At 38.5% G+C, this 24066-nt stretch overlaps 1 protein-coding gene across 2 annotated transcripts; it reads right to left on the reverse strand.

The window, feature by feature from the left end:
* Nucleotides 1-851: 851 nt before the first annotated feature.
* Nucleotides 852-16294, reverse strand: YKT6 (YKT6 v-SNARE homolog). Of its 2 annotated transcripts, XR_012486212.1 has the most exons (8): nucleotides 15809-16294; nucleotides 12462-12544; nucleotides 10987-11087; nucleotides 10206-10310; nucleotides 7865-7930; nucleotides 5947-6048; nucleotides 3695-3880; nucleotides 852-1061 (listed from the first exon to the last, which is right to left on the reverse strand). XR_012486212.1 is itself a non-coding variant. In XM_074288472.1 (7 exons), exons 1-7 carry the CDS (start codon nucleotides 15910-15912, stop codon nucleotides 3845-3847), a joined length of 597 nt encoding a protein of 198 aa, XP_074144573.1. In that variant the 5' UTR covers nucleotides 15913-16294; the 3' UTR covers nucleotides 852-3844. The 2 variants fall into 2 exon arrangements, 1 of the variants encoding a protein (XP_074144573.1); XM_074288472.1 differs by having other exon boundaries at nucleotides 852-3880.
* Nucleotides 16295-24066: the final 7772 nt, after the last annotated feature.

Raw genomic sequence — 24066 nt, forward strand, 5'->3', positions numbered from 1 at the left:
ATCTTCTTGTGAGGAGATAATGTATCTAGAGGGACAAGCATGCTGGAGGGAGGGACATTTGTGGCTCTGAAGCTCTCCAGGGGAGGCTGAGGCTGACATGGCCACTTTGGTTTTAAAAACTCATTGAGGAAAGGGCCCCAGAACTTAAAACAAGAAACAGGAAACCAGAAGCTCAAAAATTAGTGACAAAAGGATTTTTCCCTAGTGATCTGGGGATGGAAGTTAGGAAGATTACTATTGGATATTTCTTTTCTTTTTCTCTATTTGGATGCCTTCCAATGTCCCACATAACAATTCTCCTACTCATCTTTTAAGGAGGATTTGGTGGGAGTTAGCTCTATATAGAGTATAGATTATTTTTATTATTATTATTAGTGATAGATATAAAAGATCCAATTTAGAAGACAGGAACAAAGCAGTCATTAAATTGGATGTCTATTTCCAAAACTGTCCTGGAAAACTTGAAATATGAAGTTGCCATAATAGCACTAATTAGGGCTGGATAGGATATGAGGTACTCCCATAGCCTTTGAGCACTCATAGCATCACAGCCCTTGAGAGACTACACCAGGCAAACCACAAATGTTGTTCTGACCGAGGAATGGCAAGATTGTTAGTTGTAGCCAGCCTGCCCTCTGGCAACAGAAAAAGGTGTCTTACCAGCTATTCCATTTCTTAACCTCATAATGGAAAAACAAAACTAAAAAATCACAGGCTTAAATTGCCTTTAAAAATATAACAATAAAAAAAATAATAGAGTAATTGTCATGGGCACTCTGACAGAAATATTAAACAGCTATAGTGAGATGTCTGTTTTAACTCCTTTAATCCCAAAGAGAGCCACAGGATCATTTTCATATTTCAAAAGACAACTTTTATACAGACAGGAATCTCTCAAACAGAACATACAGAAGTTAAGATAGAGATTATTAAAATACACTCTTTGCCAAATAGTAAATGTTTAGCAAAAGCATTAAGTTAAAGAAACAAGAAGTTACAATAATACACAGAGAGGATCAAATAACACAACACCACTGCTGAGAGTCTCCTCCCACCCTTCCCTCCCAAAGGCATCCTGCCAGGGCCATGCCTCTTGCTTGCCAAAGTTGTGCTTACTGGAGATGCTGTGGTTAAATTAGGGATGAAAGATTTTGCTTTCTCTTAGCTTCCAAAGTCAGTGAGTTCTCTCTATTCACACTGTATCACAAGCTTTAGACTGAGTTTCTTAAAGATCTCACATTGTCTCCTGACAAATTTCAGGGAAATTTTCAACTCTTATAACCATAATGAAAGAGGAAAAAAAGACAAAACCAGAGAATGGCATTTATCTTTCACATTTTAGGATAATTTGACTTAGAGCTAAAAAAAAAAATTAGCCTAGTGATGAAGATAAGTACAAATTCCATTTTTTTGGCCACAAGTCTATGGAGTTAGCAGGGTTGAAGATGGGTAGTCCTCAAGGGCACTCCTTGAAAAGTCTGATGAACTTGAGCTTGTGGACAACCCCCCTATGAGTACTGATGTTATATCTTGTGGCAGAGGGAATGTTTCCAATTTTGTAATAGATAGTTACCTATAAGCCAGCATAATTCCTAAATAGGAATAGCCAATTACCATTTATTAATTGAATCTGTCCCCCCACCACCCTAAAATCTCCAGTGAATTTTATGCCAGTTTGAGACTTGAAGAAAGTTCACAGGGTCAGTGAACACTTGACTCAGTGTACTATATGGACCTAAATATCTTTACAGTTAGTAAAAGCCCTTTATGGCCTTTACCTTCAAGCTGAGCCATGGGAAGCAATTTCTTGGGAAGAATTCCCAACTAATACGCAAATAAAAGATGTACTTCAAATAATGCATGACCATGCTGACCCACGATTTCTGTGGTTATTGGATATCATTAACTTTAGACTCTCCCTTTGCAACCCAACTCTGGCACATGAACTGCTCTGCCTAAAGAAAACACTGCATAATAAAAAAGCAGCTCATACACATCCTATTTAGATGTGGCAACAAATAACCGTCCAGGGGTCAAGATTATTTAAGATGGCCTTACATCACCCTAATCTGATCACCGGAGCACTCCTGCCTGGTTGTTTGACTACTTTTGCTTTTAATACTTTAGAGGGAGGAAGAGGGGAAGTCTAACCCCTCAAGGAGCAATAACTAGAAGCAAGTATAGTTCAGTAAGTCAACATAAAATGAGTGTTTATTAATCTTACTAATGCTAGCTGAGCAAGTCAGTGTTACATCTGGGTGACTAGGCACTGAAGGATCCAGAGAGTTTGGCCTACGTTTATACAAAAAGATGCTTTTAAGCACAAAGGAGGCTGGATAACTTCCTTAGTTTTTACAGAGGATTGGGCCCGCTGCCTCTGCCAGGCTGGGAGCCTCTGAAATATGTCTGCCAGCCCCAAGACAGGGAGCACAGTAGAGATATGCCATGGCATAGTTGGCACACTTTTCCTGGTATAAATCAGCAAATGGCAGCATGAGTCTCAAAGACATTCTTTATTTATTAAGACTCACAAAATTGGGTAAGTCTCTAAGGCAGTCACATGGCCAGAAGGACAAGAGAACTAAGGTCAACTTTCAGTGCAAAAAAAAAAAAAAAAAAAAAAAAAAAATCATTTGTAAGAGTCAAGGACACATTATTTTGGACCAGAAATGCAATATCCAAGATATGTCAAGTCACCGCAAGGCTATGAGGGGCTGCTCAAGATGCAATGTTGGTTGGAACCCCTACCCCCAAAAGATACTCTCAGCTGATTATCCTGAAATTAACTACCTTTAATAAATAAAGTGCCCTACTTTCTTTTCTTTGCTTTGCTTCATTTCTAGATATGCTGGCTAGGATAATCACTAGGCTTATACCATCAAGTACACCTGAGTTCCTCTCACAGACCTCCCTGGCTCAAATAAGTTGTAGAGAACTTTCTGGACAAGTTTGTCAGGACAGGTCATGAGCCCCAGCATAAGGCAGCACTGGAAGAAATGGGAACACACATACAAGTTAAAAAACAAAACTTGTGAGGGTCCAAAGATGTTTTAGGTTGAGGTATGTTCCTTGTTTCTCATTATAAAACTTTTCCATTGACTTGTCAAGGTCTCAAGGCTTCAGCTTTTTCTTTTTTGAGAGGGCTCCCACTTTCCCTGAGGATCAAAATGCTAAAGGATCTACTCAAAAATAAAAGGACCTTCATGATTGATTTGAGGAAGGGAAGGAAAGGGGACTCACCCCATCCACATGTAGCTGGGTCACCAGAGCTCACTTTCATCAACTGCTAAGGAGGTCCTCTCCCAAGTCCTGCACAGTGGCAACATTCCCATTTGTCTTTAACCATACAATATTCACCTGTACACTGGCGTTACTTCCTTCTAGTGTTATTATAATGAATGTAAAAAATAAAATTAAAAAACAAAACAAAACAAAAAAACCACCCAAAAATAGAATCAAGAAGAGATTTGGTCCTGACTTTCCTGTGGGGTTTTGCAGAAGTCAGGGGGCCTATCAAATCCCTCCCAGGAAATTTATCAGAGAAATGAGCCCTTCAGCACCTACTGGAGTCATTGAGAATTTTTTTTCATTCTGCCCCCACAAATGATCTTTTTGAGGCTCATATTACCTTTTCTTTTGGAGAAAAATTACACTTAGGCATACAAACATCTCCCCAAAGCCCCTCCCACCTCACCCTCAGCTCATTCCAGGGGCTGAAATCTGAAATGAAATATTATCATTTCAGGACACGATTTGAATTGCTTTCTTCTTTCCTGGGTGCTTTACAGTTCTCAACATGAATGTCAGGCAAAGTTTCCAAAGCAGGGTCATCACTGGTTGGGGGTCACATGATCTCACAGCATGAGTTTTGTTTTCGGGCCTTGGAAGAAATAAAAAATTGGGAAAAGAAGGTTAGGAAAGTTAGTGGTTAATAAGGACAGTGGCGCAATGTGCCTTTTCCTTAGGAGACACCTATCAGGGAAGGCTACAATAAAGAACTAATGTCCACTGATGTCCACAAATAAGGATAATGCCTGATCAGACAGCCTGGGACCTAGATGTCTGCATCTATGCTTTCATAATCATGTTGAGGCAAGGAACTAGGAATGGATAAGCTAGAGAGAAGTTAGTCTTATTTTGTACTTTCACAAAAAAAAATACAAACCCCCAATTCACCTTCAAAAACAGAAATTAGGGCACCAAAAAATAGTTCATGTCACCAGGAATACAGCAATAAACTAATGTCTTTAATGCTAAGGCTTTTTCTCACATTTCATAAGTATGATTAAAAAGTCTTTTCAGCTAACTGGTTCTAACCAATTAACCCTTCTGTCCCAATTCTCTCAGAATTTTGTTGATTTTGTTAATATAATTTTGACATTTCTCTTAATTAGTTTAGAAAATGATGCTAAGAAAGACAAGGCTTTGTGTATAAAAGCCAGTCAACAAACATTTATTAAGCATCTGCTATTTGTAAGACTGTGTCCTTGGTATTAGAAATGCAAAGAAAAACATCAGAGCTCAAGGAGCATACAACACAGGATTGTAAGTTTGAAAGAGACACACAAATAAATAAATATAATGCAAATTAGGGTGAGTGCAAAAGGAGATGGACAGGGAGGCAGGAAATTCTATGAAGGAGAGATCACTTCCAGTTTTATTGAGATTAGAGACTTCATAAAAGAAGTGCCATTTGAGCTGAATGTTAAAGGGAAAGTATTTCCACAGGTGAAGATGAGGAAAGAATCTTCACATGCAAGATGGGGAATGAGTACATAAAGATACCAAAGGAGACTGTATGATGATCATCATGAACAATCATATGGACCAGTCAACACTATGGATTCATAGCCACTGATCATTTCTTTAACCCACCTAGGTATCTTACAAATGCTGGCTAGTTACAAAGTGAAAATGTATAGATGGATGAGTTTAGTTTACACAAAACTCAAATCTCATGTCTTAACATCTTTTTTATTTTTAAAACAGTATTATTTTTGTTTAAAAGATAAAGGATGGTATCATTGCCTTTTCTGAGAATTGTCTTTATTAACAGGTTCTCTTTCCTCCTCCTTTTCCTTTATACACTTAGCTTATTTGTTGTATTCTCCCAATAGAATATAAGCCTCTTGAAGGCAGAAACTTTTTAATTTTGACTTTATATTCTTGATGCCTTGTATACAGTAAGAATTTAATAAATATTGGATGAATTGGTTTAATCAATTTATTCAAACAAATAAACTAAATCAGATGGTAAGCAACCCTTTCAATTGAGAGTAGAGTATAATTTCAGGAACTCCTTAAGGGAAAAAAATTTACTGACCTTAAAAAAAGAAACTTAGCTTCTCCCATAAGACAAAAAATTAGTAAAGTGGCAGTGTGGGATAGTGCTGAGTCCCTGATTAGAAGTCAGGGGTCCTGGGTTCAAATCTTGAGTCTAATACTTACCTGTGGGAGCCCCTTTTTTTCCCCCTCATTTATAAAGTAGGGACAAAAAATACTGTTGAAATTTATTTTTTTAAACCTTCAAGTATTCATAAAAGCATTTTAAGAAAAAAAAGACTTGGTATTAGAGACATCATAGAATCTCCCCCCTTTCCAAGTAATTCAAATGCTAGCAAACCCTACTAGAGGAAACCCATTAGAAGCTGTTTCTCAGAAGAGAGTCTGCTTCCTAGCAGTATTAAATACTCTTCTCTTCCCTGACTCAGATCCAGAAAGCACCTAGGTACAAAGCTACCATCATTCCTACCATCTTCCTCGCCAAAGATATGGATGTGACCTTGTATGTACCAAGAAGCTATTCAAAGCTCAAAGAATGAACATATCAATGACTACTGAATATTCCAAGAAAGTCTTGCATCGGGAAGAAACATATTTAATAACATAGGGCTCATTTTAAGAAAAGGCTTTTCAGGGAAGAGGTGGAGGTTGTTAAGTACTTACGGTTTTATAGAAGGCTTTGGACTGTGTTCCTAGCACTTCTGATTTGGACACCAAATCATCTAGTTTTTCTCCTCGTTCTAACAAAGACTCCATAGTGTTGTGCTGGATAAAAGAGAAAAGAACTCTGTGCAAATAAATGATGATGAAAGATGAGCCATGAACACTTGGAAGTCAACACAGAGAGAACTTAAAGAAATTCAGTTACCAAAGAACAGTGGATCATCATTTTTAATGAAAACTACATGACTACTATGGAACTCAAAACACTTCTAATACACAGGTAGAACATATCCCAAGAGATTTTTCTATTATCCTTGGGTTAAAAGTGGCATTTTTCCTGGGAAGACTGATTTTTATAAGTGTGAACTCTCTGGTGGATGAAAAGTTAAAACCCTGGCAACTGGTACAGAAAGCTCAGAGAATGTTGGGAGAGAAGGGGATCAGCCTACAAACCAAAACTCTTCCACATTTGGCTTTCATTCTCTTAATTTACTTTATTAAAGAATGAGAAGGAGCACAGCAGAATGGATAGAACTGGCCGTGAAGTCAGGAAAATCAAGATTTAATCTGACTCTTTAACAGTTATTTACTGCGTGACTTAGGTTACACAGCTTTCAGTGCTTTAGGCTACTCTAAAACTGTAAAAAGTTCGGCAAACTATAGTGGACTGAAGTTATTCCTCTGACACTTACTGGCTAGGTAACTCAATAAATCTCTCATTGCTTCAGATAATTTTCAAATTATAAGCTGAAGAACAACTGCTGATTTGCATTGGTATAGGGAGCTTGAGGACCAAATAAAATTTTAGGAGGACTATGTAAGAATTGGTACTTTTGAACTTCTACATTGGGAAATTTTGTTCTAAAAATTAATAACACTAGAAACCACTACTTCTTTTAAAAGCTATGATAATGAGTATGGAATGGAAAATAATAAAGAACTTTCAAAATTGAAAAGGGAAATTACCATCCCTCTGGTATGCCAGGATTTGCCACACATTGTCCCTATGAGTGCACCAAAGCTGGTTACATCTTTATAAACAATTTTACAGTGATTTGTGGCAAACATATTTGAATTTGCAGAGAATGAAGAATGTACTTTAATAAATTTTTTAAATAGGTAGAGGAACACAAATTAGTACCTCTTAATACGTCTAAATGAGTGTATTTTTATAAGATAAAAAAGACTGGTTTAATTGAAAGTGTGAATTTTCAGTTCCAACTGGAGTTTCACAACAATTCATTAACCAATAATTCTAATGTGACAAATTAGAGATAAAAACTTAGCCCTGATGAGAATTCCTCTGTTGTCCAGATTTGAGAGAAAGAAAATAAAAGATTAAAAAAACAAACAAACAAAATAGATTTCCTTCAAATTCCATGCCAATGTTAATAAGACTTTCAGCAGATCCAGGATCCAAAGATGTAAAAAGTTGAGGATTACCACCAAATGCCCCACACTAAAATCCAGACAGTAAGAAGATACAGATATACTAAGAAAGGCATGGAAATGTAAAAAAAAAAATTAATCCCCAGATATAGTCATCACCCCATACCCTTAAAGAGTTCAATCCTTATGACTAGCGAAAATAATACCAGTAAAGAAGACATTCCCAAAAGCAAACAGTACAAAGGCTTCCTTATAGAAGGGATTTAAAACTCCATACCTAAAAGAGAAAAGTATGTGATATTGTAGAAAGATTCTGAACTTGGGACTCAGAAGCCCTGAGTTTTGACATTGTGTGGCCTCAACATGTCACTGAAGAGCAGATTGCATATGTAAAGCTGAGCGTCATACTACCTACCTCTCAAGAATGTTTGCAAAATCCTCTGTGAACTCTAAGAATACAACTCAATCCAAACAACCTTCTATATAGCCCTTCAATAATAAATTACTATACATTCCAATTTTTACTTACCAGAATGATTTTGGTCTCATCTAACTCAGCTTGCACTTTTGTCATGGGGTCTGCTTCTCGAGGATTCTAGAAAGGAATAACAGACCAGTTGAATTATGATCACATGAAACCAAATTAAAAGGAAGCAGGGAAAGTTAAAAAGAGGAAGACAAATATTGTACTTGTAGTTGTAGAAAAAAGAGCAAAAATCAAGATGCTAGATCCCAGGTTCAAAGTCCCTTTTAATAATCTGGATCAGAGCTTTCAAAGTCCCTTTTGACAATCAACAATCTGCAAAGAAATTCCAAATTCCCAAGTTGTGAAAGGCTGTTTCACATCCTAAAATTCTTTCAAAGAGAGGTTTGGAGAAGATGGCAGCATTAAAGGTTATATCATTCAGGGATGTCAGTCTGCTTAACAGACCTATGGAAATCAATGCAACAAAGCCTTATTAAGCAGCTGCAGCTTTACAACACGAGAAGCATAAGAAAGGGTATGGAAACATAGCTAGGTCAGGAAACCCCATAAGACATTCTGGGGCTATGACCCCAGACAAACCACTCACTCTCTCTATTCCCAGGCCAGGCCCTCTAAGATTACAAATTACTGATACTGAGCTATATTAGTAAAGTGAGTTTCCACATGAAGGAGTTTTCTCTATACTGATGGAAAAAAAGCATGAACCAAAAAAAAAAAAAAAAAAGTGCTGATACTGTGTTTGGGGCTGGGAACTAGAAACAAGAAAGTCCCTGCCCTTGATGAGCTTTTACTCCTTACAACATGTAAACACAAGGTTTTTGTGCTAATAGTCATGGGAAAATAGCAAAAGCCTCTTCCAGGAGGGAGCATTTAAGTTGAGTTGTGAAGGAAGTTAGGAACTCAAAAAAGGTGGTGGTGAAGGAGAAATATATTGTAGGTAGGGGGGCTACCTGTGCAAAGATTCAAAAGAGGTAGGATCATGTAGAGGTGGTCAGTTAGCTGAAATAAGGGATGGTGGTTGTGGCTGTGATTGCTGTTAAGTCATATCCAATTCTTCATGACCCCACTAGAGTTTTCTCCCCCCAACCCCCAAAGGAAATTCCATTTATTACTATGTTTTCTAGTATTTAAAAAAAATTTTTTAAGGTTTTTTAATTTTCAAAAAATATGTATACACATTTATACAATTCTCTTGCTACACAAGAAAAATCAGATCAAAAAGGAAATAAAATGAATAAGAAAACAATGCAAGCGAACAATAGAGAGAGTGAGAATATTATATTGTGATCTAAACTCAGTTCCCACAGTCCTCTCTCTGGGTGTAGATGGCTCTCTTCATCACAAGATCATTGGAACTGACCTCAATTATCTCATTGTTGAAGAGAGCCACACTCATCAGAATTGATCTCACATAATCTTGTTGTTGCTATGTACAATGATCTGGGTTTGCTCACTTCACTTAGCATTAGTTCATGTAAGTCTCTCCAGGCCTCTCTAAAATCATCCTGCTGATTGTTACAGAACAATAATATTCCATAACATTCATATACCATAATTTATTAATGGGCATCCACTCAGTTTCCAGTTTTTGGCCACTACAAAAAGGGCTGTCACAAACATTTTTGCACATGTGGGTCCCTTTCCCCTCTTTAAGATCTCTTTGGGACATAGGCCCAGTAGAAAAACTGCTAGATCAAAGGGTATGCACAGTTTGATAACTTTTTGAACACAGTTCTAAATTGCTCTCCAGAATGGCTGGGTCCATTCACAGTTCCACCAACAATTTATCAATGTATTAATGTCCCAATTTTCCCATATCCCCTCCAACATTCGTCCTTGTCTTTTCCTCTCATCATAGCCAATCTGAGAGGTGTGTAGTGGAATTGTCTCAATTTTCATTTTTCTAATCAATAATGATTTAGAGCATCTCATATGATCAGAAAAGGTTTTAAATTCTTCATTGGAAAATTATCTGTTCATATCCTTTGACCATTTATCAATTGGAGACCCAGTGGGTTTTTCTTAAGAAAGATACTGGACTGATTTGCCATTTCCTTGTGCAGCTTATTTTACAAAAGAAGAAAAAAAGGTAAACAGGTTTATGAGGAAAAATGTGAAACAAGTCAGATAAGGGAGGAGGAATTTGTATCTTACCCTAGAATAAGAGAGAGCTATTGACTTAGGAAGATTACACGGAAACTACATGAAAGATAGATTGGAGAAATAAGACTGGAAGTAGGGAGGCTATTCCAATAATCCAGATGAGAGGTAATAAGAAAGCATAAACAACAGTGACTGACATCTAAAAGTACTTGGTCAGTCTAATATTTCAATAATCTTAAACAACAGCCTTTTCCACACAAAGTTTTTCTTGAAATATTACCTGATATCTACTAAGATAACTATCCAAAGCTGCATAATGTATCGTAGCAGGAGATCCTACAGGCCAGTCTATCCTGTCGACCTGCTTAGAGAATTCATCCAATACCTATAAGAAAAAGCAATATATTTTCATCAGGGTTCCCACCATGGGATTCCCAGATCCCAAATTAAATAAAGCTCAAGCAGTGGTCAGTTTCTCCAGATCCCTAAAAATATTTCCATACTTCCAAAAGCCAAAGACTAAGAGAAAAAGGATATTTGATGGGAAAAGTGAATCAAACTGAAGGCTCTCTCCCTCCTTTTCCCAAGTACCATTGAAACACACTAAAGATCTGCCCAATGCTATAATCAATCTTAACTCCAGAGAGCTGATGGTGAAATCTCTCTTGCTTCTCTTCATAAAGAGATGATGGGCTATGCTGTCACTTTACCAGTATTTCACTTACCTGTATTCTTTGATGCTTAAGGGAAGGTTCTATTGAGAAAGTGGCAGTCACAAGGAAGTAATAACAATGTAAAAAAACCTCCAAAACCAAAATTTTACACAGAAAACAATGGTGATACCATTGTAAGAAGAAAAAACTTAGATAAAAGAATTAATATTGAAGAAAGATGATTCAATTTTCAAATATCAGAGGAGATACTAATAGCAATGTAGATGATGCTGAAGGCATTTTAATCCCTCATAACTTAGCAATTAGACTATGTTTTCATACCCTATAGTCTCACTAATACCCCCATACATTTTCTCAAAGTTCTGTCAAACCCCAAAAGCAACTCACCTTCTCCAGCAAGGTGAAAGCCACCCGGGAGGGATACTCATTGTCTGCAATAACCACACCTGAGAGACTGTCGTTCCGCACATACACATGACATAAGTACTCTGAGTAGACAAGAAGTCACATGTGAGAAAAGTGTTGGGTGGTGAGTGGAATTTGGGGGATGGGGAGTCTGGGAGATGACACAGATTACACATGCTGGACCTGGAGTCAGAAGACCTGTGTTTACATTTTGGTTCTTACAATACTGAGTGACTTTGGGTAAGGTACTTCCCATCTCTTGATCCTCCATTTCAATGATTACAAAAGAGAAATAATTATACTTCACAAAGTTGTTTTGGGTGTGCTATAGTGACTTTAAGATGCCACACTGATGTGAGTTGCTGTTATTTTTATCACATAAACCCAGACAAGGGCCACTTGAGAATCAGATCTCAAAATTCACAAATTTCTACAAAGCTGTTGGACCAGGGAACTCTGGAGTTAGATACCTGGATGTCAGGTTAAGTTAATAGAGAATAGTAACACGTTACACTTATATAGCACTTTAAGGTTACATGATAAACAAGGGTACAATATGTGACAGAATTCATATAAAAACATCAGTCAAGTGCTTGATCAAAATATTTCTTTACCAAGGAAATGACCACTAGCTTTATTTACAAATTTTTTTTTTAAGTCCAGTACAGTTATTAGCAAGATCTCGTAAAAGAAAGATAGCAACTTACAATGTATTTGATGTTAAAGAAACTGGTCACAAAAATTCAAATGCTAAACAATAAGACAACTAGTAAGAGAAAAGAGTAAAGTAAAGATTTGAATTAGACAGAGAATCTGAATGGGTGGAAACATGAGAAAAAAATAATGAAAAGTGAGTCATTGTCTATGCTTATCAGATTTTGGCTTCCCCAATGGACAAGACTCAGTTATTGTGTTCAAGTACATAGCTGGAATGTATATGAAGAATCATCTTAAATACAAGCATTGGAAAAAAGGAAAATCATGGATTGAGGGAGACATGAGAGAAATTTTAAATAAAAGCTTCATTATTCTATTTCTGAGGAATGAAAACTACAGGGAAGCTTGAAACCTTATAGTCATTCATACCACACATAATAATTATTATATATGGCATCAATAGTCATTTCACAATCTTATCCTTTTTTTTGAGAGAACTATAACCAGTTGGAAAGATACTACAAATATGCCAGGCTAGTTTTGTGTGCGTAGCTAATGTTTAGCATCAAAGGCCAGTTTCAAACCTCAGTGGAGAGATTGAATAAGAAACTAAGTCTCCACCAGTAGACAAAGTGTTTTACATATGAGAGTAATAAAAAGTGAAGGGAAAACAAGGAACAGTAGGGGAAAAAGTGGTAGCCGTAGTATTTTACAAGCAACAAAATGTCTAACTTAAATCTTAGAAATCTAGACACTAAACGTCCGGTCATCCACAAACCAAAGTTAAACATTCTCCTTACCTTGCTCTTTGACAGAAGCTCTGCTGCCTTTTTCTGAGCGTTCCACAATAAGTTGACTTGTAAAGGTCATGAATTCCTGAACACTGAAAAACATAACAATGTTAGTTTAGCCTATCTCATTCACCTTGTCCAAATGCACACTACAGTAACCTCTAGAGCTTACATATTATAGAAAAATAGCCTGAGACTCTTCAATGCAGGAGAGTCAGGTCTGCTTCCTTTCCAATATTGTAATGTAAAATTGTACAAATGTAATACAATAATCCTCATCACTATGCAATTATGCTTTCCCCACCCCCCCAGGCTGGGGTTAAATGACTTGCCCAGGGTCACACAGCTAGGAAGTGTTAAGTTTCTGAGATCACATTTGAACTCAGGTCCTCCTGAATTCAAGGCTGGTGCTCTATCCACTACGCCACCTAGCTGCCCTTCTATGCAATTATGTTAACCACCACATCTGTTTGCTATATATCTCATTACAATCTACTTATAACCTTTTAGAAAACTAATTACCTGATTAACATATTGTTCTACCCATTCTATCAGTTAAAATCTTGAGCAAAGCATTACAGATAAAATATTATGGAAAGTTATAAAAGTAGCTTTCATATTAAACACAGGAACACACAGTTGGCAGAATTGTGTAAAGTATAAGTAAATACAGATATACACACACAATTACTAAGATATACACAAGTGTTAAATATTCAGCAAAAGGGCTTATGAGAATGGCTATATTTGACTGGTTCATAAAGAAATGGAATGTTTAAGGATTTTGAAATTTAAGGATTTAGTTAAGAAGGATCAGGTACAAAAATAAAGAGTATCACATTAGAAGGATTTATACAAAAAGGCCAAAAGGCAAATTACATGTTCAAAGTAGGTATGTTTTGCAAAAATATATTGTCAAGATCTTTAATATAAGGCACAACAGGATTCTGAGAAGATGACATGAGAAGGATGCTAGGAACATTGGATACTGCCATACGGGAATCAGATGAAGTAACTGGAATGTTTAGCTGGAAGATGGGAAGATGAGGACTGATGTATGCCTTTGAGTATTTGAGTGGCTATTATATAAAAGAATTATTAGCTAGCTTCCAGTGAGTTGAACAATGAGTTGAAAATGAATAAAAGAAGATTTTAGCTAGTTGAGTTACAAGAAAAGATTTCTCAGAAATTAAAGCTGTATGAGAGAAGAATGAGATGCCTTAAGGGTGGGGGGAGTGGGTAAGCAGGTTCCCCATCTCTTGAGGGTTTCAAGTGAAGTCTAAAGGATCATTTGGTGGGGAAGTAATAGCAAGGATTTCTATTGAGAAAGGTAACTTCTAATATGCATTTTTACTCTTAGAATTCTTGATATTTTGAAGAGACTTAAAAAAAAAAAGGAAAGTGTGATAAATGTGACAGAGAGCCATTATTGTAATGTCCTGATTGTCTCTCAGTTGTAATCCTTCTCTGGGAGGAGAATTCTTTTCTGTGATTCTTATCTCTGGAAAGATACAATTAAAGCTTGGATTAGGACTATTGGCAAAAAGAGAGCAAGGTATCCACAAAAAGTTAATGGTAACAGACTGGATGCAAGACCAAAACAAGGTAGAAATTATTCCAAAGCTTATAAACTATTGAGAAAGTGATAATGAACTAAGAAAGCTGGGAAAATTCTTATTTTCCTCATATCCAAAGCTCATTTTGGGACAGGTAGGATTTCAGGTGGTAGTGTGATGCAGTGGAAAGATGACTGGACTAACAGTTGAGACACCTGAGTATGAGTCCAGGCTCTGCCTTGCAACTGACATTGTAATCATGGAGAAATCATGACTTCCCTGGATCTCAATTTTTTCATCTGTACAAAGGGGATAACTGCTCTAATTACTTTGTAGGACAATTATGAGTAACATAAAAATGATCTGAAATTGTAAAGTATTTTACAAATACATGATATCATTTACACTAAGCACCACATGATTAATGTTAAGGGAGCTATTCTGTAAACAATGAAAAAATTCTGGCCAGATGTGAAATTGGGTCTAAGATTAGTTACTGAAGTGATTAAATACAAAAGATTCTTAAAATAAGTATTCCAAGAAAGTGAAAAGGAAAGACAACACCAGAATCACAGTGATGACTCATAATGGGCAGAAAAAACTGGAGTCAGCAAAATCATCAAAGATTCAGGTCTGAGAAAAATTAAAACAGAAGAGTCACAGAAGATAAAACTTTAAAAATGCCAACAATATGGTAGTCAAAAGCACGAGTACCAGAATGAGATGGAGAAGGGTTTTTGGACTTGATCAGGGACTCAATGGAAATATTTTTGGCAAGTAAGGTGTCAAAGGAATTGTGAAAACAAAAGCAGACTGCAAATGTCATCCTATGCCAAGAAAGAAATACTAAGTGAATTAACCTGGCAGGGATACTGCCCTGATGACTCCGGCACCGGGTGGCTCACAGGCTTCGAGATATAAAGGATTAAATAAATCCATTTGGCCAGTGTGGCTTCTGATGTGCCACTCTGTGCTAAACACAAGCTATGACTGAATACTAATTATTCCTAAGGTAGTGGAAAATTTGAGATCCAAATTTAATCCATCTGGGGCTAAAATCACCCACACTTACAGAGGAAAAAGAAAGATCAGGTTCTCCAGCACGTTAGGAAAGCGCATTACCTCAGAGCTACCCAGTTCTACAAGGGAAAGAACAAGGGGCCTGGTTTGGGGTTCAGACAAGCCACTCAGGCCTTGTGGAAAACCGGGTGGGTCATTTCCTCCTCTGGGGAAATCATTTTTCCTCATCTTTAAAGGAGAGGGCATTTTTGGTAGTAGGTGTGGGCCTTTTCCGGCTCTACCTAAAAAATCCTATATTTCTAGGACTCCTAAAGCATCATTAACCTCACCCACTGCCTGCCCACCACAAATATAAATACCCTTAAATATGGCATGTCGTATGTCATCATGTCCGCCGAACTGACAGAGGGAAGGGATCGGAGAGCATCTAGTCCAATCCAGCCAGAAAATCACAGAAACAGCAAGCACAGCCTGCCGGACTCGCCAAGTCCGGGTTTGAATCCTGCCTCAAAACCTCAGGGACCTGCGCTAATTGTTTTGCTTGCATCTGCTTCCCCGCCTGCAAAATGGGGATAACACCCATATTCCTAAATCTCACAGGCTGGCAAAGCGATCGGGTGAAATACTGCGCTTAAAAAGCTTCCCAAGCCCCCAATACTGCAGCTGTCAGTCACTTTCGCCGCTGTCACGGCACGGCACGATGTCACGCTAGACACCGGCCCGCCCGGGGAGGGAGATTCTGCACTCTCAGAGCCGCCAGGCCCCGGCCCACATACCCACCTGGACCTCTGGAAAAAGCTGAAGGAGGACACATCGTAGGCGGCCTTCAACAGGACCGCTTTGGAGTCTCCCTTGTAGAGGACGCTGAGGCTGTAGAGCTTCATGGCTCCGGGGCAGGCCCCAAGCGCCGCCGCCGCCTGCCGCCTACCGCCTGCCGCCTTCGCAGCCCAGACGCTCGGGGAGAGGCGGAGAGCTCGGCGCGGCGCAGACTAACCGATTTCCAGACAAGACACACAGGAGCCCGGCTGACTGAGATGGTCCGCAACTCCGCGCCCCGCCCCGCTCCACGTCCCAGCTCCTCCCGGGGTCTGGGGCTCCGCAGGCCGCCCACAAGACACCGCAGCCACCGCCTACTGCCGCCCGTCTCCCTCACCGGCGCCGGCAGCTGACTGGACCAAAACTCGGGGCTTCTTCCTCTTCTCTTAGTTCCGGTTCCGGTTTCAGGTCTACGGACACTCTAAACAGAAGACTGGCTTCTCTCACCCCGGAAACAAAAAGCTGGAGCCGGAAGCTTTGAAGTCTGGGATTGCCACGGAGCGAACTGACAAGGATCGAGCAGTGCGCATGTGCGTTGCAGGCTCCTCCCAGTGTTGCCTGCCAAACCTTTGTTTAGGCGAGATGGTGTTGGCTCCTCACTAAACTCCAAGGATACAAATTCTGGAGTGAGACGCGTCCCTGCCTTTGGGATGTCCACGTTTCCTCTGGGTTCCGCAGCTCTAGAGCAGGAAAGAACCTCGGAGGCTCTCTCTAATCCTGCTTTTTAATTTTCTGAATAGGGAAACAGGCCCAGGGCGTTAGGGAGTTCCTTAAAGTCATACTCGTAGTGCCTGAAGTGCCCTGCCCTCCATGTTACCGTATGTATGCGTGTATGCACGCACGATCGTGCACGGACACCCGCAGACACGCGCGTTTCCTCAGGAAAAGTATGAGCTGCAGCTGACAACTGTTTCCTTTTGGCCTAGCTTTGTCCCTATGTCCCCATCCCTTAGAGCGCTGGGTGCATAACAGGTGTGTGACAAATGTCCCTCGATAGAGTGGGATGGGTAAATACAAACGGCCTGCGGGTCCCTGCCAACGTCAGGCGGAGGACGGTGACTAGAGAAGGCCTTTTGGGAAGGAAGGATTCTTGTGTAACCTGGAAGGAAGCGAAGTTAAAGAGAAAGCCATTCCCGGATGGAGGGGAAGGGCTCCAAGTCACTTTTTTTTTTTTTAGGCTGGGGTTAAGTGACTTGCCCAGGGTCACACAGCTAGGAAGTGTTAAGTGTCTGAGACCAGATTTGAACTTGGGTCCTCCTGAATTCAAGGATGGTGCTCTATCCACTGCGCCACCTAGCGTCCCCGAAATGGAATTACTTATAGCACTTTACCTCTCCCTTATTGTGTCAATAAAACATGATAATATTTGTAAAACGCTTAGCAAAATACCTATTACGTAGTAGGCTCTATGAATGCTGACTTCTTTCCCTCAATGATTTCATAGAGAGGAATAACATTACATATCGTTCACAAGCTACAGTTTGTTCTCACTTAGTGGACGGCCATTTTGGTTGGCTTTTTTAATAGCACAAAAAGTGCTGCTGTAACTGACTCATCATATATGACGCTGGCTCTTTCTGTCTGTGTCTCTCTGACAACCACTCCTGCTTAGGAAAGACCTCTTGGTAAAGAGTCTATATAATGGGAGCACGGTTTTCACAAGTTTCCAAATTGGTTTCCAGAATTATTGCCCTTCAGCAAGATACATGCTGCTTGTGATAATATCTAAGGTCCTTCCAGGATGTCCTGGTGCACGGACAAATTGCTGTGGTGTAACCCACGACTGACGGTGACTCTGGATAGGCACACCTTATCCAAAAGTGAGTGAGTACAAGTGGGGAAGGGACGTGAAAGACAGTATATTCCTGTGAAGAAATCCAGGAACCAGAAGAAGGAAGCCTGACAGAGAGTGTTTGGATGAAGATCCCAGGAGGAAGAAGTAGAAGTGAATTTATCATTTCAGGATAGAAGAAATAGATGAATGAGTCTAAGAAACATCACAAGCCTGGCACAGAGTCACAGTAGAATAATGATGGGGGCTTCCATTACCAAACACTCGCTAATACTAACTTCTTGACCTGCTTTAGGGATAAGTTCATTCTTCAGAGGGTGATGGAAGCAACAAGGGGAAATTTTATTCAGGATCTCATTCTCACTAACACAAAAACCTGTTGCTGTGATGAAAGTGATGGGAACTTTGGAGGAAATGTTACAATTATACAACCTAGAAATTATAATAGAGGAAAAAAGGGAAGCTGGGTATAACCTGCCACATTTCTCTAGAGATTTTGAGAAAATAGGCTCAAATATAATTATAGGTATGATCCCATGGACTAAAATCCTTCAAGGGAAGTCAGCCCAAGAGGAATGAGACATGCTCAAGAATGAAATTTTAAAGATACAAAAGGAAACCATTTTAATGAGGAAAAAAAAATAGGAGTTGTCTGAAGAAACCAATTTAGATTAAAAAAGAAATATAAAGAAGATAGAAGCAAGGACAATTTGCTTCTGGTTCTGTAGTTCTGTGAAACCCGGCTGGGGTTGTATGAAAACAATATCAGAAATGATAAGGCTCAGAATGAGGTAACATTACCAAGGGATGCTAAGGACAACAAAAAGATAAAAATTATGTTAGGAGTAATGAGAAGGGTTAAAGAAGGAATAGGATCTTTGTTTGGGGATGTAAGATGTTGATACTTGTCAAGAGAGATTAAGACAATCCAATTCTAATTTTATTTCTGTTTTTTCACAAAAGGGCATGATCTTTTCATTGGAAATGGTAGAAAAGAAATGACTCTCAGAGGAGTGATACCCAAAATAAGAACTGAGTCACCCTTCACAAACTCATGTCACTTAATTCAGGATGAATAAGTCCTTGGGTCCTGAAAGAAATGGAAGGTTTTTTTTGTTGTTGTTGCTGAGCTGATATCAGTGATCTTTGAAAGAGCTTAGACACTAGAAGAGGAACCAAAAAAAAAAAAAAAAAAAAAAAAAAGTAAAATAGGGCAAATGTTGTCTCAAAGATCAAAAAAGAAGAAGACAATCTGCAAACTACATGCCAGTAATTCTGACTTCAATTCCTGATGGAAATTCTTTTTTTTTTTTTTTTTTTTAAGGCCCGGGTTTGGGGTTTAAGTGACTTGCCCAGGGTCACACAGCTAGGAAGTGTTAAGTGTCTGAGCCCAGATTTGAACTTGGGTCCTCCTGAATTCAAGGCTGGTGCTCTATCCACTGCGCCACCTGGCTGCCCCCCATTCCATAATATTCACATACCACAATTTATTCAGCCATTCTCCAATTGATGGGCATCCATTCAGTTTCCAGTTTCTCCACCTAGCTGCCCCCGTGATGGAAATTCTAGAAAGAATCATTAAAGAGCTGAATAAGCAAGGATCTAGAAAGAGAAGCGGTGATGACCAAGAATTGGCTTGGCTTTACCAAGAACTCGGGAGCCTTTTTTTCTTTCTCTTTTTCTTTTTTTCTTTTTTTTTTTTTTTTAAATCACTAAATTGTTAGGTAAGGTGAATACTGTAAGTTTACCTTAATCAAAACTCATAATAAAATATATTAGTTTTGTGGAAAAAAGAGAAAAATGAATGTCACCATAATAAAACTGAATGAATGCTAAAGTAGCTAGATGACCTATTAAGGATTCTGTATCAATATCAGTTTGGCACATCTCCAGTAGAGTTCTCCAAGTATTGTGTTTGGCCCTGAATTGTGTAACTTTTCTTTTTTAATCAATGCTATAAAGGCATAGATAGTGTGCTCATCAAATTTGTAGCTAACATAAAGCTGGGAGAAGTAGCTAATACACTGGATTACCTGCGAGAGCCAAAAGAATTTCTACAAACTAGAGCATTGGGCTGAAATTATTAAGATGAAATTCAGTAGGGATAAATGTAAAGTCAAACTTAGAGACTAAAAAAAAAAACATTCTTAGCCCAGCACTCTATCCACTGAACCATCTACCTGTCCCTTCTTAACAATTAGAGCTGTCCAAAGTGAAATGCACTTCCACAGCAGGTTGTGAATTCCTCATCCTAGGAAGTCTTTATGCAGAAGTGGATATCCACCTATTAGATATGTTATGTGGGGATTCCTTTAGTTATAGGTTGTACCAGGTATGCTCTGAAGTCCTTTCCAACTCTCAAATTCTGTAATTCTAAAATTTAGGAAACCTTCAGTCACATCCTTACATATTTGGTCATTTCTCTGAGAATAGTGCAGAAAGAAGAGTATCTGGAAATGCCATCTCCAGCATTCCCAAACCCTGACTACTCTGACAATTGTCCTATAGAGGGTGTCCCAGTCACATAGGAAAGAAGTGTGTAAGGGTCCTGTCCTTTCCATTCTTTGTGAAGTATGGTATTGGAATGTGGGGACAAAGGAAGAGAGACTTTGGGGGACTTTGTACTATAATTTTCTAGATTTATAAATCTACTGCAGCTTATAACTGGGAATTGATACATAGCAGTTTAATTATGCCAGATTAATTTATCCTCCTAGCCTCCATTTCTCTTATTTTTTTTTCTTTTGATCCCACTGTCAATCAATGAAATTTCTGTAATTCTGACTCTTCAAAAATAATTTTAAGTCTAGAAGATCTAGGTAGTGGTCTTCTGGTAAATGTTAACAATTGGCTCTCTGAAAATCACTATACACTTTTAGGTATAATTTTCATGGTTAACATTTTCTCCATTACTTTCTTAAGTCTAGACAATCAATAGAACAATAAATCAATTCCTTATTTGTAGCATTTGTTGATTTATGAGCTATAAAAGCTCTGTGAAAATTTGATAATTAGCTCTTGTTGGCTCTGACATATTCCTGAATCTTGAAAGTTTTTTTTTTTTATTACCAGATCAATAGGAGATGATCCAGATTTTAGAATTGGAAGAGGCTTCTGTGGCCATCTAGCTAATCAGTACTCCCAAAGAATGTCCTCTACAACATATTCAGGTGGTCATTGAATCTTTATTTGAATATCACTAGTAAAAGGAACATATTTTCTCTCAGAGTGATGTATATAAGTCAGCAAATATCCATAGATTTCAGGTTGAAAGGACACACAAAGGCCATTTGAGTTCTTTTCCAATCCTTTTATTTTAAAGATTAAGAAAGAAATCCAGGGAAACTAACATGACACTGTGTGGTAACATAAAATGAAGTTTAAAACAGGCCTAGCTTCAGAGAGCTTTTGTTCATTTGTTTCAGCCATTATCTTACTTTCCATGACCCTGCTTTGAGGTTTTCTTGGCAAAGATACTAAAGTGGTTTGATATTTCCTTCTCTAGCTCATTTTATAGATGAAGAACTAAGTCAAACAAGGTTAAGTAGCTTGCTCAGGGTCATACAGCTATGTCTGAGAGTGGATTTAAATTCATAAAAATTAATCTTCTTGATTCCTAGTTCAGTGCTCTGTCCACTGCTCCACCTAGTTGCCCCATAAATATTGGATGACAAGACAACAAAGTAGACTTAAGAATGGTTAGACAGGTAGGAAACAAGCTAGGAAAAAACAGAATTAGGAAAACCCAGAGAGAGATATCCAGGAGGAAAAGTGGTCAATAGCACTAAAGGCAACAAATAAAAATGAGGGGGAAATCAGATTTAACAACTAAAAACAACTGAAAATTTTAGAGGGAGCAGTTTCAATTGATAAAGTCAGGAGCCAGCTTGCAAAAAGCTGAAGAGTGAAAAAAAAGGAAATAAGCACAGCAAATATAAACAGCTTAGAAGCTCTTGTTTTGAGAGTTTACTTGGAATTTCTCTTTGCCAAGGCCCCAGGGCAGAATCAGAGATCTGAGCCAAAATTACACAGGGCCCAAGCAGTAGGAGGATGCCATAAAATGCTCTGTTGTTTATAAGGCAGACCAAGTGATTGGGACTGCTATAAAAGATGAAGAGAGCCAGATGGAACTGTCAAGAGATGGCCAGGCCTGATCACCAGGAGAGGGGATCACCTTGAATTGAGGACTTGTATACTCCCTGTTGCCTCTCAAGCATGGGAGGGTCACAGTAAAGCTGTGATCATTAAGAATATGGAGGAGGGAGATTAAAGCCACAAATGATGGAGAATTCTCCCTTTTCTCTTATCTATGAGTATTATATGTGAGGAATGTGTGTGATCTGTGTGAATATGTGCATAAATGCTCCCTGGAGTATGAAAGGGGTGTGAGAAATGGTTATTTGGGGGAAAGAAATGTGTGAACCCAGCCATTTAACACTGGTGGATTTACAGATGGCTAATCCCTCTTTTTTTGGTTATGTGAACTGTGTACAGAATTTTGGAGGCTCATTATTCATTATTTTTTCAACAGTCTTATGGCATAAATATTGAGTATGTTTTCTTTTTGAGTCTCATAAACCTGAGATGGAGCTATGAATCTTTTTTTTTTTTTTTCCTCCTGAGGCTGGGGTTAAGTGACTTGCCCAGGGTCACACAGCTAGGAAGTGTTAAGTGTCTGAGGCCAGATTTGAACTTGGGTCCTCCTGAATTCAGGGCTGGTGCTCTATCCACTGCGCCACCTACCTACCTACCCCCTTGGAGCTATGAATCTCAATGAGGAAATGAGATAGGAACTGTAATTCAAGATTTTCTCAGCATTTATTTTGGGGTGAGGACAAAGCATGAGCCAAATTTGGAATAGATTTATGAAATATAATATGCAAATGATTGTTTTGCATCTTAAATCCCAAACAGATTAGAGAAACATAAACCAAGGAAAAGGGGTAGTGGTATCAGGTATTTGTAGCTGTTTGTCCTAATAGGCAGGCAAACCCCTTTTTTTTCTACCTACCTTTAGTGAAAGAATGAAATCCTTCATCTCCTGAGGGTCCATCCTCATTGCTATATGGGGAATTACCATCAGCATCTCTCTTACATTAGGAAGGCCTCCAACTTGTAGAGTTGGAGTCATTCTCATTCACTATTGGGAATTGTAGAAATATTCCCAATTATTAATATTCTCTCAAATATTTACATAAATCAATCTGTGAGCTCAGCAATTTGGATGTCCCCTGCCTTGATGCATATTGTAGCCTATCTGTAGCCTGTGTGACTCTTGTCTCTGTTCTTTCCAATATGCTGGGGTCCTTTCTTGCTTTCTCCCAAATAAGAGCATTTCAAAGAACTCAAAGGAACCTCAGTTGACATTTAGTTCTACCTGATGTCTTTCACAACAAATCTTTATTGTTGCTGAGTCTCCTTAGGAGTCTGGCCAGGTGATTTTTCTCCTGGATCTTCACATACTGAATGATAGCTCTCCTGCCCTAATGGAGTTTTCTCTTCTCCAAGCCAAATAGCCCCATTGCTTCAACCTATCCTCAAATGATATGGACTGAAGGTCCTTCACCACTGAACCCTCCTTTGAACATCCTCCACCTTATTATTATCCTTGTTAAACTATGCTACTCAGAACCCTAATACATTTCTCCAGATGAGAACTGCCAAGAACAGAGCTTTCACTTCCCTATTCCTGAAAGGAATCCCCTCCTATGCAGCCCAAGATCATGTTAGTCTTTTTGGCTGCTATATCACATTGGTAATTTATATTGAGTTTGTAATCCCTAAAGCCCCTAGATCTTTTTTTCTCTAAATTTCTGCTGCCTCCCCATGCCTGCCTATTCTTTTATTTGAGAAATCAATTTTTTTATATCCACATCCAAGGCTTTACACTTAACCCTATTGAATTTCATTTTATTATATTCAGACTAAAGCTTTAGTTGTTAAGCTTCTTCTGCATCCTTATTCTGTCCTCCAATGTGTTAGTAATTCTTCCCAGCCTTGGGTCATTTGAAAATTTAATGAGCATGCTATTTATGCCCTTATCCAAGTCATAAATAAATGATATTAAGCAGCAAAGGGTCAAATTCAGATTCCTATGAATCCTATGATTCTGAAGATAGGTTCTGTTGACATTAATCTCAACATTAATAGTATATAAAAGCATTCAGGTTCTCTAACTTCCATCCCTCTGTCTTGTCACATGACAAGCCTATCTTTTGGGTCTCCTCCATGAAAGTGAGGAACATCTTTGGCAAGTATACACCTTTCTGTTTTATGCCTTTCTTGAAGTTTATGATCTGAAGAACACTTAATAAGGTTATTTCTATTCTCCTTTATCTTTTAAGGAATCTTGAATGATTTAAGAAAGAAATCACCTTAATTATATTTCTCTGATGATCTTTTTCACTTCTGTTCTTCTTTGAAGTTCTTC

The sequence above is a fragment of the Sminthopsis crassicaudata genome, chromosome 2, assembly GCF_048593235.1.
Source record: "Sminthopsis crassicaudata isolate SCR6 chromosome 2, ASM4859323v1, whole genome shotgun sequence".
Taxonomy (NCBI): Eukaryota; Metazoa; Chordata; class Mammalia; order Dasyuromorphia; family Dasyuridae; genus Sminthopsis; species Sminthopsis crassicaudata.

What these genes read in the sequence shown, in the direction of transcription:
- YKT6 (XM_074288472.1), bottom strand. Translation starts at nt 15,912, where the DNA reads ATGAAGCTCTACAGCCTCAGCGTCCTCTACAAGGGAGACTCCAAAGCG. An exon ending in CTTTCACCTTGCTGGAGAAG is followed by an intron (nt 10,311 to 10,986) that starts GTGAGTTGCTTT and finishes TTTTTCTTATAG; the next exon opens with GTATTGGATGAATTCTCTAA. An exon ending in GTTATCTTAGTAGATATCAG is followed by an intron (nt 7,931 to 10,205) that starts GTAATATTTCAA and finishes ATTCCTTTCTAG; the next exon opens with AATCCTCGAGAAGCAGACCC.